The sequence below is a fragment of the Papio anubis genome, chromosome 1 (genome assembly GCF_008728515.1).
Source record: "Papio anubis isolate 15944 chromosome 1, Panubis1.0, whole genome shotgun sequence".
NCBI classification, from domain to species: Eukaryota; Metazoa; Chordata; class Mammalia; order Primates; family Cercopithecidae; genus Papio; species Papio anubis.
In genome coordinates, this window is record NC_044976.1 from 216,301,199 (window position 1) to 216,317,697 (window position 16,499).

The 16,499-nt window shown below is 38.2% G+C and overlaps 1 protein-coding gene across 8 annotated transcripts in view; it reads right to left on the reverse strand.

Annotated features, from left to right (window-relative positions):
* Positions 1 to 566: 566 nt before the first annotated feature.
* AHCTF1 (AT-hook containing transcription factor 1) overlaps positions 567 to 16,499 on the reverse strand; it is a 98,107-nt gene continuing 82,174 nt past the window's right edge. For 3 of the 8 annotated variants that reach the window (XM_031660226.1, XM_031660205.1, XM_017953163.3), the window contains 5 exons: positions 13,961 to 14,169; positions 10,588 to 12,409; positions 4,973 to 5,106; positions 3,875 to 3,957; positions 567 to 2,485 (listed from right to left, as the gene is read on the reverse strand). In XM_031660226.1, the coding sequence (XP_031516086.1) occupies positions 2,293 to 2,485; positions 3,875 to 3,957; positions 4,973 to 5,106; positions 10,588 to 12,409; positions 13,961 to 14,169 (2,441 nt within the window). In that variant the 3' untranslated portion in view covers positions 567 to 2,292. Of the gene's footprint in view, positions 2,486 to 3,874; positions 3,958 to 4,972; positions 5,107 to 10,587; positions 12,410 to 12,870; positions 13,005 to 13,960; positions 14,170 to 16,499 lie in introns of those variants that run through there. The other 5 variants (XM_031660225.1, XM_031660223.1, XM_031660214.1 and 2 more) reach the window with 5 other exon arrangements.

A 16,499-nucleotide genomic window follows, 5' to 3' on the forward strand; every position in this document is an offset into this window, starting at 1 on the left:
CCAAAGCAGTTAATATACTGGTCACAAATTCATTCTTGGGTATTTTTTCATCAGTTGCCTTAGAAACCATGCTACTTTCGAATCCTTAAATAGCAGCTACACTTATCTAGTTATACATATACCTGGTTACGTAATTACACAGCTGTGCCTAGCTGTTGAACTATTCTCCACAATATAGATGAATGCAGAGGCACAGCACAGACAGAACTGATTCCAACTGAAGATGTACAAAGTAATATTGATAATGGTAAAAGCAGGAAGACCTCATATAAGGTCATTCCATTGTAGCCCATTCAGGACCAGGCCTTTACATATTGTTTTGTCGAGCAAGTCTTTACTGACATTTTACTAAGCCTTTACAGTCCTCTCAAATGCTTCTATCTACATGTAGGAAGCCTTCAATATCTATCCAGGCAGAATTAACTATACCTGATCTGAGTCTACTGTTTACCTCACTATGATACTAAATACCTTAGTTTAACCAGTGCTGTTATCATCAGATACATAGTTGCTACAAGGTCCGAGAATATCATTCATGTGCTATCCTAAAATGCTGTAGCAACACATTTTAATGAGCAGTGTTTTTATTCAAGCTATATAAAGACATTTATACATAAGTACATACATTCATTTAAAATATATATAAAGTTCATTTAGAACAGGCAATTTGTTTGCTTATGATCTACATTCACAGAGGGGGAAAAAGTACATTTATTAAAAACAGGTACCACACATCTATATTCACCAAATTGCGTTGGTTTAAAAAAGCATTAACTTGACAAACATTTCATCCATGTTTATTGTGCTACTTGCGCAAAGGAGTAAAATTGTTTGCTGAATTATGTTTAGATCTTTAAATTAATTCATTTAACAAGTTCATTTAAATAAGTTCAATATTCCATAAATGACAAGCAGCTTACTATACAAGTTTGATAACTATCATTAAAAAAGTAGTAGTAAAATCAAAGTCAGTGAAATTTTCAACAAGGCAGCGTAACATCCATCACTAACCTGACTAAAAGGCCGCACTCGCACTGCTACTTTCACACTGTCCATACTTGGCGTAGGCATTTTCATCAGTTTCTCATTATCCAGATTATTTGGTAGAAAAATAAATGCAGAGAGCACACTGCTTCTGCTTCACATTAAAACATTAAAAGCTTAGCCCACAAAAGCAGTTCGTTTCTAGGCGATCAATTATTAATAGTCCATTCATTACACACTATCAATTACCTGTTATAAATTATTTTACAACACTTATTTATTGATGAATGTTAGAGCCTACACCAAGTATCATTGCGTAATTGTAGTTGTACTGTAGAGAACAGGGCGTGTGCTGCTTCTTTCCTTTTCTACATCTACTCACTCTCTCCCAACCTTAATAATCTGTGCCTGAGGTTCTGTGAGAATTTGCCAGTTTTAAAACCTGAATATTAAGGGATTTCTGTGGTTCGGTAGTAAGCTCCTTCACAGCAATATTATAAAAATTTGTTCAGACATCTCATCCTATCAATATTAGGCACATACAAGATGCACTCAATATCCATAAACAGGTTTATTTTACATTTCCCTTTGAAACCCTTTGATAAGGTTGCAAGTGAGCAGTGAACCGGTCAATCTAACCTGGATTAGTCTTTGACTAAGACTTTGAAGGGTCTGTAAGCTTGCTGAATAAGAGATGCCAACATTATAGTTAACCAATACTTGGATTATTCATTTGAGGTAGATTACACAAAATTTGTGAAACTACAAAGATGGCAAAATTACATGCCCATAATTTAATTTTAACATAGTAACAGCCAAAAGCAAAAAAAAAAAAAAAAATTTTATGATTAGAAATCTGAATCACAGAATCAAAGTGCATAAATTATAAAATAGTAACTGTAAAAAGAAATATCAATAGTTCAATCATCCCCATTTTAAGACTGGTCTAATATTTTCATTATAGAGAAAATGAGACCAATGAGCATATAAAACTATCCAAACAGATACCCCTCCCTTTCAAAAACCAACAGACACAAACGACTGTGAAGTATACATTTTATTTAACACTCCATTAAGAAGCCATATTTACATATTATATAAATGTATGAAGTCTTAATATAAAATAGAAAAACTGCCTGGACTGAAACGATCACTCCATATGGAGTTACTTACGTACTGAAGACCTTCTGTTTACATAAAAATTTACAATAATTTATATAAATTATTTTCTTCCAAACTAGATATTTAATAATCCACACTATTCTGATGACTTTACAAATAGGTGTACATTAAAAACTTCCCAAGATATTACAGCATTTTTCTGCGTAAAATTTGCTTTGGATACGAAGATAGTTTCTTTCTGCTCCTTCCACGACCTGTTCCTGTCACTTCTGTAGTTTTTCTTGGTTTGCTCTTGACTCCGTCAACTGGGCTAGGCAAGGGGGAAATCAGCCGAATTTCTATGGGAGGAGGTGACCACGCACTTTCTTTCTCTGTGTTTCTGAGAAGAAAAAAAAAAAAAAAAAAAAGATCAAGTAAGAATAAACACATTATGCTATAAAATAAAACTGGCTTCCCAACATGTTGAGAGAAACCTTAGGGACTGCTTAGTGCTTTCATTTTATAAAAGATGTAATGGTTTCGAGAGAACTGAAGTGAAGCTTTAAGTCATATAAGCTAATCAGAAGCAGAGTTAAGGTTTCATTAAGGGGAATTTTTCCTTTTCGATTAGAATATTTACAAACAATTATTCAATTACTGAATTTTCCTCTAAATGTTTCAAATGTATGAAAAAATACTGCTGGATTACAAGGATGGGCCGAATACCAGTAGTCAGCCCAGGGGATGAGAGCCCCGCAGGCCCATCAGAACTGTCAATGATCAAACACCAGCAATTAGCAAAGATCCATAGAATTTCACAAACAAGAGTTTCTCAAATAGATACGCCAGTATATATATATGTAAACAGTGATATTAGTTATAGTGTTATTAAATCAGTTTTTAAATAAAATGTATCAACTTGTACTTTTATTAAATTCAACCATGCCTACTAAGCACAGCATAAACAAGATTCCGTGTAACAAATATATCTGAAATGGAGTAATTTTCCCATGGATGCAGTTTTATTGCTTTTTGTAAAATAACTGCAGGATTTTAAAATGTATCATTATTTTTTACTAATAGTTACTTAATTTTCCTAACAAAGAGGTAAAACCATCACACTTCCTCCCCTACTTTGTTTTTCTGCAAAAACCAGAAAGATCCACTGGGAACTAACCTGCCCCCACCCTACCATCCTCCTTTTATTATTTTATTTTTATTCCTCCCATGCTCCTTTTAAAAGGACTGGGCTTTCATGCTATTAATATATAAAGAAATCGGCCGGGCGCGGTGGCTCACACCTGTAATCCCAGCATTTTAGGAGGCCACGAGGCAGGCTGGGAGGATCCAGAGGTCAGGAGATGAGACCATCCTGGCTAACAAGGTGAAACCCCGTCTCTACTAAAAATACAGAAAACTAGTCGGGGAGGTGGGAGGCCTGTAGTCCCAGCTAGGAGGCTGAGGCAGAGAATGAAGTGAACCCGAGGCCGGGCTGCAGTGAGCTGAGATCCGACCACTGCATTCCAACCTGAAGTGACAGAGAGAAGCGGGGGAACTCACGTCTCAAAAATATATATATATATATATATATATATATAAAAAGAAATCCACCTTCGGCAGCACCTGAAGTCCCAGCCACTTGGGAGGCTGAGGCAAGAGAATCCCCTGAACCTGGGAGGCAGAGGTTGCAGTGATCCAAAATCACACCACTGCACTCCAGCCTTGGCGACAGAGCGAGACTGTCTCAAGCAATCAATCAATCAATCAAGAACAGAACACAAAGTCATACTTGCTTGCTTGTTTTGTTTTTGATGTCCTGATTCGCTTCGCTTTTGGCTTTCCCACAGTTTCTACTGATTGTGCATCATCTTTCTATGGGTTAAACATTTTAAAAAGTTAAGTACTAAACACGAAACTAATTTTAAAACTTCTATACTGAGACAAGGAATACTATAGCCAAACATTGCTGATGAATTCAAACTTGCCAGTGCAAAACTGACTCCTTTTCTCATACTTTTTAGTAGAAACCTTAGTCATGTAGACCTGTTCTTTATTCCTACAATTCAACTCATCTCCAAGTTATGATCAGTTTTATTTTTGAATGTCTCCACTGTCTACTGCCTTCTGTACCCACTCCCTTTGTCCATATCCAGGCTCTCGGTTTCTAAGTAGACAACCAGAGACTATTCTCTCCTACCCACATTTCATCTTTCATAGAAACTACCTGCAATATACACATGGCTATTCACAATGAACACTCCTCATCTGCCTGCTACTGCCATGCTCTGAGCCTTTGCCTCTGCCATTTACTCTGTCAGGAGGAATGCCTGTCTCCTCTAACCTTGGTCTACAAAGTATTTGAGTATAAATGATTTGAAATAATTGTTTTCATCTCTTCAACGAAACTGTGTATCTCAGTTCAGCTGTAGGTGCCTGACAGACAAGGAATTTGCCTGAATTATTTTGTGTAATTTACAGAGTAACAGACTCATGGCAGACAATTCAATCAATGCTTATGAATTAACATTTATAAACATAAGGGACTTCCACTCAATCCCTCAACTATTTCTTTAAAAAACACCCACGTAATTCTGATGGACACTAGAATTTAAAAACCTTTCCACAAACAGGTAATTTAAACTAGAACTGCCAGTAAAATATCATCGGTAACATACCACAGATGTGTCTTAAAGGTAAGGAGGGTCTCCAAAGGGGCAGACAAGACCACTTTTGGCTTTTAGTATACATGACTGTTATCTTTAAGACATTTACTTAAATAATAAACAAAATTTAAAATCATTAAAATTTAAATAAAATTAAAACAAAACATTAAAAAAAAAATAAAAGTATGTTTTAACAAACACAAATAAAATCATGCATTTCTTACCAGTTCATCTTCAAGCTTGTTCTTACTGGACGTGTTTTTTTGTCTGCTCCTTAAAGTAGGAGGTGAGATGACAAACTGAGAAGATAAATCCGAAACTAATTCTTTCAACTGTGCAGGAACCTCTATTTTTTTAGCTAAAAAAAGTTGAAAAAACTGTATTTGTATCTTTATATATGTGTGCAAATATATAACCACAATAAAAACCTGGAACAAATGATGTACTTTAGAAAGATGCAAACATCCCCAAACCTGGAAACCATCAGTATTGTAACCTAATTATCCATGTTAGCAGAGGAATGACAGGAAAAATCCCAGCATCATTTGGGTATGCCAAATGTGTGGGACGATTTAATGCTTCAAACTAAAAAGGGCTACAATATAAAGACAGGCCATGAAAGCAGGTACAGAACTGTTTGTTTAGTCTATTTCTTTTAGTCCTTACTGCTCCTCAAGCATTCTGGGGAGGGAAAGCATTAATCCTATATGTAACCTGAACTAGTCTGTGCCATAACTACTGCTATTCCAGACACGTTATTTACAAAGTAGGTTTTTTATTCTCAAAAAAGAGAAACTCTAGCCAGTTCCTTTTGAACTACTTGTTCCAGTCAAACAGAAAAGTTCATGTCCACAAAAGGAGAAAGTGCCAGGTGCAGTGGCTCACCACTGTAATTCCAGCACTTCGGGAGGCTGAGGCAGGAGGACGGCTTAAGGCCAGGAGTTCAAGACCAGCCTGATCCACGAAGTGAGAGCCCTGTCTCTACAAAAAGTTCTAAAAACATCAGCCCATGTGGTGGTGCACGCCTATGGTGTCAGCTACTTGGGAGGCTTGAGTCTGGGAAGTTGAGGCTACAGTGAGCCACGATTGTGCTACTGCACTGCAGCCTGGGTAACAGAGTTAAAAGCTAACAGGAAGATATTCCATAGATAAATAAAAATGGTTTAAACAACAATTGGTTTAAAATAAGGAATTAAAAACATTTACCACACAGACCTGTTTTTTTTTTTTTTAAACTAAAGGGCCCCCTATATTAAAAGCAATCATCAATGTAATTACAGAGAAGCACAGTTCAGTTTAATCAGTCTGCCAGAGTAAATCCCACCTTCAAGTAACTTCAAGCTGTCTGTGCATCAGTTTCTACAAAATAAGGTTAGTAATAGCATCGATCTCAAAATTGTTCCGAGGACGAAAGAAGTAGAACAATGTGTGGCATGGTAGTGGTAAGTGCCTACACATGTTTGCATTTGTTATATAAATCCCATTTCATTTATAAACCCTTGAAATAAAATTATAGTTCAATGTTAGCTACTGGGACAGTCAAGAGTTCTATCAGATATCAAATTCTGCTTTTAAAGCATATGATTCTTTAAAAAAAAATTTTTGTGGGTACACAGGAGGTATATATAAGCGTATGATTCTTAAAAAAAGAAGTAACAGAGTTGCTATCAGAAATAATCTCTGCTCCCAGTTTGTAAATGGCAGAAATGGCAATGGTCTACTAGTGGTCTCTCCTTTGGCTTCAAGAAACAGATGAACAAAAATATTACATTTTTATAATGAAAATTATACATTCTACAACTCTCTTTTAGACTACCTGAAAAAAACAATTTCTTTCACTTTTCATAATCTTCACCAAGCTTTCCTACTCCATTTCAAAGGAATATATAAAGAAATACAAAAATATACTATCACATGCAAAAATAGCCTCCATCATTTTTTCCATATGCTTCTATTATAGCACAGATGAGACTTTGAGTGTGTGTCAATTCTTCACCCATCTCTGTTTTGAGGATTAAGGAGTTCAAAAGACCTAGGTTCAAACCCAACTGTGTGCGAGTAAATGACTCTGAGAATTCAGAGAGCGCTGATGTACAGCATGTGCTGATTTCTAAGGTATAAATGTGCCTCCTGTGGCCAGTGCAAACCATGGCTGGGTTACAAGTTCTTGGATATTTAACAATTGGCTCTTACCAGCCAGTAGCAGCAGTAGTAGCTCCAGGACAACACATCTTATTCCCTGGGTGATGTGAACGCTCAGTCTCAATGAACTTCAAGTTCCTCAATGAGGATAGAAGGAAGTAAAAGTACCTATATATACTTCACTGGGTTGCAGTGGGAATCAAATGATATATGAACGTCATGTATCTAGCATGGCCTTAGGTATACAGCAAGCCCTTCTTAATATTTGCTGTATGAAATGTGAAGTTTCATATTCATTTAGTAAAACACAAAATTCTAAGATAATTTGCTATGTTTCAATAAAATAAAGGACCACCTCTAGCCTTCCAATCATATAGTATACCTACACCCAGTCTTCTCTGCACCTCCATCCCTATGTAAAAACGAAGTTTAGAATATAAATAGGCACAAGGGACAAGGTATGGTAACAGTATAAAGGGCAGAGGAAGATAGGAAGCTATGTCCCAGAGTGGTCATTGCTTTGCTAAAGTAGTGAGTACTCATAAGAACCCCTGTAAGGTACGCACTACCACATTCATTCTAGGATGAGGAAACAAGGCTCAGAAAGGTTATATGATTTTCTGCCCAGCTAATAACTGGCAGAAATGAGAGATCTCAATCCCAAGTTTCTTATCCCCTCCAATCCCATCATCTCATTCTAGAAGGTGCCTATTTCTAATATTAAAAAATCTGAAAGTAATTCAAATACCCAACAGAAGAGGGTTTAAACAATCTGTGGCATATTTGTGAGATGAAATGCCACTATGAAAAAAAAAAAATTACGTTTAAGATTTTGAAACATATATATATATATATTTTTTGGGGGGGTACGGGGGGAGGTGACAGGATCTGAGTCTGTCACCTGGGCTGGACCACAGTGGTGTGATGGCTCGCTGCAACCTCAACCTCCCGGGCTCAAGCCATCCTCACACCTCAGCCTCCCAAGTAGCTGGGACTATAGGTGCCAGCCACTATGCCCAAATCATTAAAAATTTTTCTTTTGTAGAGATGGGTTCCCACCAAGTTGCCCAGGCTGGTTGGATTTTGAAGAATATTTAAGATTAACTGGAGGCTGGGCAGAGTGGCTCATACCTGTAATCCCAGCACTTTAGGAGGCCAAGGTGGGTGGATTATCTGAGGTCAGGAGTTTGAGACTAGCATGGCCAACATGGCGAAACCCTATCTCTACTAAAAACACAAAAAAATGACCTGGGCATGGTGGCAGGCACCTGTAATCCCAGCTACTGGGGAGGCTGGGGCAGGACAATTGTTTGAACCCAGGAGGCAGAGGTTGCAGTGAGCCAAGATCGTGCCATTGCACTCCAGCCTGGGTAACAGCAGCAAAACTCCATCTCAACAACAACAACAAAAAGGAACTGAAAATGATCATGAAATAAATAGGGAGAAAAAAGCAGAATATATGCATGCACATAAACTGTAGGTTTTTAGAAACCAACCATACACACGTATCTGGAACGAGATACAGGAAAATGTGAATGGTGATTCTTCCGATGGCTGGATTATAAACTTCTGTTTTCTAGTTTTTGCTAAGTAGGCATGTATTGTTTTTGTTTTGAGACATGGTCTTGCTCTGTTGCCCAGGCTGGAGTGCAGTGGCACACGATCATGGCTCACTGCAGCCTCAAACTCTCAGGCTCAAGTGATTCTCCTGTCTCAGCCTCCCAAGTAGCTGGGACCATAAGCCCATTGCCACCACGTCTGGCTAATTTTTGTACTTTTTGTAGAGATGGTTTTTTTTTGGCCATGTTGCTGCCATGTATTTTTAGTTTAACAGAAAACAGTTAAAATTAGTAGGTACAGAAATGAAAAATATGTAAAGATGACAAAAATCAGAATTACTGAGATGTTTGCTAGGCTCTAACAAAATAGCTCTCACTGTTGGTGTTTACTACATTTATCCAAGTCCTGAGGAGTGTATAAGTTATATGTTAACGACTTCCTGCCAATCAAATGATTTTCATTTTAACTTTTTTTTCTTTTTAACTTTTTAATAACATCCTAATAAAATGAACTTAAAAAGGTAACTAAAATATCACACATTCTGTCATTTCATTCTCCTTCATGCAAAACACAGGTATAACCATGCACACTTTTCTAACACCACGAAGAAATTAAGTTATACTACCAAAATCGAAGATCTAATTAAAAATTTTCTGAGTGAGGAGGGGAGAAGAGGATCCCCTATAGCCACAAATCATTTTTAGGACAAATGATCAATTGTTATGGGGAGAGGCATTTTCCTGGGCTCAAACTATATCAAGTACAACAAGTCATCTACTTTTTTATTTTTATTTTTTGAGACAGAGTCTCACTCTGTCACCCCGGCTGGAGTGCAGTGGCACAATCTCGGCTCACTGCAAGCTCTGCCTCCCAGGTTCACACCATTCTCTTGCCTCAGCCTCCCAAGTAGCTGGGACTACAGGCACCCGCCACCACGCCCGGCTAATTTTTTGTGTATTTTTAGCAGAGACAGGGTTTTACCATGTTAGCCAGGATGGTCTTGATCTCCTGACCTCGTGATCCACCCGCCTCGGCCTCCCAAAGTGCTGGGATTACAGGCGTGAGCCACCGCGCCCGGCCAAGTCATCTACTTTATTTATAAGGTCCTGAGCTGCTTTGCTGAAATTCAAACATTAAACTGTAACTTAAACAATCAACTACATGGCCGGGTGCAGAAACAGAAACAGAAATTTTTTCTGTTTGTCTCCACAAACAGAAAAAATTAGCCAGGTCTGTAATCCCAGCTACTAGGCAGGCTGAGGTAGGAGAATCGCTGGAACCCGGGAAGCAGAGGTTGCAGTGAGCTGAGATCATGCCACTGCGCTCCAGCCTGGGCAACAAAGCGAGACTCTACCTCAAAACAAAAAAACAAAACAAAAAACACAAACCCTGTATTTTGTTTACCTAACCATTAACACTTTTACAGAGAGTTACTCTAATGGGATCTCTTCAGTCACACCAGTGTCTTAGCTTTTTAGACATGTTTAAAGCACCCCATGGACATTTTATCACTGCAGATCTATTGTGTATCTGTTTGTATACTTAACGCACGTACGTGCTCCCTCTGGGGAGAGAGGTCACCCCTGCTGAGAAGGTCTGACCAACCAACCACAGTCCTCAGCTCACCAGTGACAATGAAGAATGGCCTCACTGAAGATGAGGGCATGCAGATGCACCAGTTTGTGGGCAATAGTGAATATGGATTGAAATAATTTATGTATCTTAATAAAAAGCTACTCGTGTTTCCCTTCAAAACAATTTCAGGTTGTGGATATCAGTGGGGTGTGAGCCAAATGCAGCAGTACTTGGGAGATTAAAAATACTGACTCTATTTTGGAAGAAACTAAAATTAAAGGTCACTTTTTTATAAAAGTCACAGAAGAGAAATTATACTCTTCTAAAAAATAAATCTATGTTACTTGAGTTACAGGACTGAAGTCATGTTAACCATACTGAATAACTGAACTCAAACTTTGAAACATGAAACCTTTAAACTTTACTACTAAAAGATCAATTTTGGTTTGAGGCGGAAGGGGAAAAATTCCCTATAAAACCATTCTTAGGACAAATAATTAACCCAATTTTAAGCTGAAGAGTGAGTGAGATGAAAAACTGTTTTGCAGAGAAAGAAAAGTACCTTTTGCTTTCCTTGGAACTTCTGACACTGGAGAAAATAAAGGCTCACTGTTTGGTTCAGAAAGATCCGGCAACAAAATGGCCTTGCTAGACCGAGTCCTGGTGCTGCGGGATGATTTAGTGAAGGAAGCTGTGGCAAGCAGTGTTTCTTCTCGGTCATTTGTTTCTTTACGTGTCATTTCATCTGTGCGTTCTTCTGATACTGAGTGTAATGAACCTTTTTGGCTTTGATTTTCAGTCTTTTTTGTAAGTTTTTTCTTAGAGCTCATCACCATCGAAAGTTCCTTATTTGGCACTAAAATGGATTTTCCTGAAGCTGGTTTTCCAACATCAGTATTTTCACTTTTAGCTGGGGTACTTCTTGTAGATCTCCTTTTAATGCTGGGAGCTTCTTTCTTCTTGGGGCTTCCCTCTTCCTTAACAGCCTTAGATCCTACATCTTCAGATGGATGGATTTTTCTTGGTCTACCACGTTTTCTAGGTGTGGCAGACATATCCAATTCTGCTTGAAGACTCAACTGAGATGAGTCAAGGTTGGAGTCTTCCCTCACATCTGATGGACTAACTTCTCTCCCTCTGACCCGTCTAATACGTTTAATAGGCAGCTGCTCATCGCTGGATTTATCATCTGGCTTATTTCCTGTATTTTCAGAAGCATCTAAATTAGCACTTCTTAATTTTCTGATCGTTCGGCTAGGACTTGTTACATTACTAACTTTTAGATCATTTATAATTTCAACACTTTCCTGACTTTCTACAGATCTTTTAATTCTTCTAGGAGTCCTTTTTGTAACAGATGAAACCGTAACTTCTTTTTTAACAGTTTCTTCAACTGCTGGTTCCAACAGCTGAGATGATTTTAATCTTTTTGATTCCCTACCTGTAGTGATCTGTAATTCTTGTTCCACAGAACTGGTATTTTCTAGTATGTCCTGATTAACTTCTTTCTTTCTCCTTCCTCTCCTAGGCGTAATAGGATTTTGAGGTATTTGCTGGTTCTCAGATATTCCTTTGACATCAGAATAGGTGTTTTCAGAAGCTTCAGAAATTTCTTGTGGCTTCCTAGTTTTCTTCCTGACTGACTGCCCTGGCATCTTAGGAGTAGCAACATCTGCTGATGCTTCCTGTTGTGTTGATTTAACATTCACGTTTTGGATACGTTGTCCTCTCCTACGAGTCTTGGAGGAAACCACGTCAACCTGGCTGACATTCATAGTTACTGTGCTTGTTTCCTGAGCAGTCTTACATGCAGATTTGACTAACTTAGTGGGACACATTACGTTTTGGCTCACTAAAGGTATCGTTTCGTGAATGGACTGTTCCATTGTATCTGAAGTAATTTCTTTACTTCTTGTGTCTTTAATTACATCTAGTAAATTTTCTGCAATTGCTACTTTAATAGGTTCAGGCACATATGGTAAAGTCTCTACTTTTTGGGACTTTTGGTCACTAGTTATGGCAGATGGCAAATCTGCAACTTGTCCATGATTATCATTTTCCCCACTGCATACAAGTTTTCCTTCAGTTGCTGTGTTAGCTGCTTTAGGTAACACATCAGATGATGCAAAATCGCCTGACTCCACTTCTTCTTCACCTTCCAATATCAAGGTAAAGTTACTTTGAGCCACAAAAAGTTCCCCATCTACTTCAGCAATGTCACACTCTGCAGTGTCCTTATTATCAGCTAAGTCACAAAACTGCTGGTCAATAGTATCAAAATTGTACTGAAGCTTAAGTGTTCCAGAGGGATACAACTCATTAAATGAAAGATTCCTAGCCTCTTCTCCTGAATCTTGAGCTTCAAGCTTTTCCTGTTCAATCACCTAAATGAATTAAAGATAAGAGACTGGTTAAAGAATTGTAATACATGTTTTAACTTGAAGCATACAGGCTTCTGATGACCCTTGGCTGTGTGCCTTTTAAAACATAAATTATATTTAATATGGCATATACTTATGGGTTTACTTTACAAAATTATCCCTTTAAGCAATCAGACTCTCATTCAGTCAAAATAACTAGAGAGAAAGATTTTGAGATTATGACTGAAATTTAACTAGAAATTCCACATTTCCCTGGCTAAAAAGACAGTCAACAAAAGCTTGAAAATTATGACGCTAACAGTTCTGAGAACATTTAAGAACTTATTCTATTCTCACCCAAGAAAAAAAGTTAACCGGAGAAAACAACCCCCAAACTGTGTTTTAATGATATTCCCCAAATTACCTAACTAGCCACACTTTTCTACACAGCATGATCCCCATAAGTTGAAGAACAATTCACCTACATAAGCTCCCTTGGGCTAGACTCAATCCTCTTCCCTTTGCTGGGGCTGCATAAACCATGAAATTCCTAAGGCTTTCAAGTTCAGTACCTCTCCTGCAAGGGTTTGGTGGAAGAAGGAATGGTCCTTGCATTTACCTTTTGGTAAGGGAAGGGGAGAAAAAGGAGGAGGCAGAAAGTAACAGAGATCTCCTGACCAAGAAGGTAGAACATTACCACCCACCTAGACAACGACATTTCCCACTCCCCAAACATTCAGTGAGATGGCAGACTGGAAATAACCCAGACATGAGGATTCCCACTTACACCATCCCCACAACTTTGCTCATCTACATGGCAGTGGGAATACTCATTAAGATGAGTATGGATAACTATGACATTTTTATGAGTTAAGAAACTTCCCAAATTCTAAACAATCAAATTTCTATAAATAATTAGAAGAGTTGGTTTTTTATCTCAAAATTTATTATATAAAAGTTGTCTGCTGGTAATAAAAGATTTGGCATAATTTTTTCTAAAAACTCTAAGTCATATTAAGTAGCAAAAAGTCCTTTTCCGAGTGTACGGATGTTCAGTACCAACCAGCTGACTATCATTCTCCCACAAGGATGCCTGGGGTAGAGGGAAATCCTGTTTAACTGTATCCATATATTTTCAAATATATGATCTTACGACTAAAAAGACCTTTCATTTGAACCAGATCAGCAAAATTAAATTGATAAAACCATGGCTTAACACTTCCTTTTGGCTTTCATGAAAACCAATTTCTTTTTTTCCCCCCCAAGACAGGATTTTGTTATGTTGCCCAGGCTGGTCTCAAACTCTTGGGCTCAAGGATCCTCCCTCCTCAAACTCCCAAGTAGCTGGGACTATTGGCAACTGCCACAGCACCCACCTTGAAGGCCAATTTCTTAAAGGACGTGTTTTTATATTCCACAAAATACTTACACACTTATTTTTTGAACCCAGATTTTTATAAATAAGTTTTTACATAGCAGTCAAATAAATGAATGTGTTAGGTTTGAACTACTGTCTTGAAACAACTAAACCAAAACTGAAAGACTGACAAAGAAGTAAAAAATTAATTTTTTTACATGAATTTCTTGAGTATCAGGAGGGCTGTCAGAAATTGGAAGCTTTTCTTCTGGTAAGTCAACATTTTCTTTTAGTACATCAACTTCTACTTCATCATCTTCTTTTAAGTTCAACACTACTTCCTGGTTAAGCCTGCGCTCAGAGATAATAGGACCTTCAGAGATAGTGAGCGAAGAGTTTCCACTATCACCAAGGATACCAGCCACAGCTGAAAGAAAAATGGGTGAATTTTTACATTTAAACTGATAAATCTACACACAATTAAGGAAGCAAATAGAAAGGAAAAGGCTACACTGCACTTGAATAGTGTATTAATAAACTATCAAAATGACAGAAAGTCTGCAACTTCTTAAACAGTACACACCTTTCCACAGAGATAAAACAGAAAAATTTCACATTTAAAACTGATAACTGATAAATGATATCAGGAAACGTTTAATATGATGACCAACTGCTTCGAGGAAGTTCAGGTGCTTGTTCCTTATTAATCTGAAAACTGTATTTACCAGGTGACTACCAGACAACCAGTTATCCCTGTAGAGTAATTATAGAATTACATGAGAGACATGCAATCTGGGCTTTGATATGACTAGAAAAAAAAAAAAAAAAAATTTGGGCTCACTTAAATTCCTTCTTTCATCTTCCTCTTTGCTAAAGTTTAATATGTCATTAACAATCATAGGTGATATTAATATATGGGTGTAAAGTTTATGAATGACACAAAATACTACAAGGGGGGAAAATAACAATTAAAAATCCTTTAGTGCTTAACAACAACAAAAAATCAATAAAGCACAAAAATAAAAGATGAACTAGGAAAAACTATTTCTACACTTTCAATGGAAAATGGGGCTGTTATCCCTATCATGTGAATAAAATGAAAAATGTTTTCCTGTTTGGCAAAAAGACAATGATGAAAAAAACCACTTTACGGGCTTCTCATCAAATACATAAAAGTAGTATACAAACTATTGGATACAACAATAAAATATTAAAAATCTGGCCAGGCGTGGTGGCTCACGCCTGTAATCCCAGCACTTTGGGAGGCCGAGGCAGGTGGATCACAAGGTCAGGAGATCGAGACCATCCTGGCAAACATGGTGAAACCCCGTCTCCACTAAAAATACAAAAAAATTAGCCCGGCGTGGTGGCGGCACCTGTAGTCCCAGCTACTCGGGAGGCTGAGGCAGGAGAATAGCGGGAACCCGGGAGGCGGAGCTTGTAGTGAGCCAAGATCGCGCCACTGCACTCCAGCCTGGGTGACAGAGCGAGACTCGTCTCAAAAAAATAAAAATAAAAATAAAAAATCTGTACACACTTCAAGTCCATGGTTAGGAATCTACCCAAAAGAAACACTGATATAGAATGTAATGTGCAAAGACACAAGAATATTTACTGCAGAAACAGCAAAACGAACCCCAAAATGGTGACTGGCCCAAATGTTCAGAAATAAGCAATTAGTTAAGCATGTAACATCTTCACTACAGAACACTGTTAGAGCTGTTAAAAAGAGGCCGGGCGCGGTGGCTCAAGCCTGTAATCCCAGCACTTTGGGAGGCCGAGATGGGCGGATCACGAGGTCAGGAGATCGAGACCATCCTGGCTAACACGGTGAAACCCCGTCTCTACTAAGAAATACAAAAAATAGCCGGGCGAGGTGGCGGGCGCCTGTAGTCCCAGCTACTCGGGAGGCTGAGGCCGGAGAATGGCGTGAACCCGGGAGGCGGAGCTTGCAGTGAGCTGAGATCCGGCCACTGCACTCCAGCCTGGGCTACAGAGCGAGACTCCGTCTCAAAAAAAAAAAAAAAAAAAAAAAAAAAAGAACAGGATTAATTTATATTCCTGACAGGAAAAATGTCTTAAATAATAAATGTACTGATGATTATTTCTAACAGCTAACATTCACTAAACTTCAGGTACCAAGCGCTACACAAAACACTTTACATGCAAGTGGCTTAATCCTGACAACTCTATGAAATGGGTATTAACAATACTCCCATTTAAAACTTTTAACATTTTACCAACAAAAAAATAGAGGTATAGCCCCTGAGTGCAGAACTGGGTTAGGAACCCAAACATTCGGGTTCAGGCGCCTGCACTCTTTAGGCACCATCGTGTCTCCTCTTTCAACATACTGGGGGAAATGTGCACAGAAAACAGGAATTCAGGAAAGACACTTTAGTTAATTATGGACCCCTAAAATGGGTGATGGGCTTTTTACTTTACATGTTAGACAATTCTCTCTGGATTACTCTGTAATCATGTATTACCTTAATCATGGGACAAAAACAAGCCTGCTGAAGCGCTCCCTAAGCCCCATTCATAATGTACCAGGAACAAAGCCGTAACAGTTGAGAGCGTGGGCTCCTGAGTCAGGTAACAACTATGTCACAGTATCGTGCTGTGAGGACTAAATTGTAATAGATACAAGATGATCAGACCAATTCTGGGCACAGACATTCAAGGTGTCTGCTTCCCCTGAATCCAACTGCAAGCTCCTTAAAAACCTATCTTCCTCATCTCTGTACAGCCTGAGAA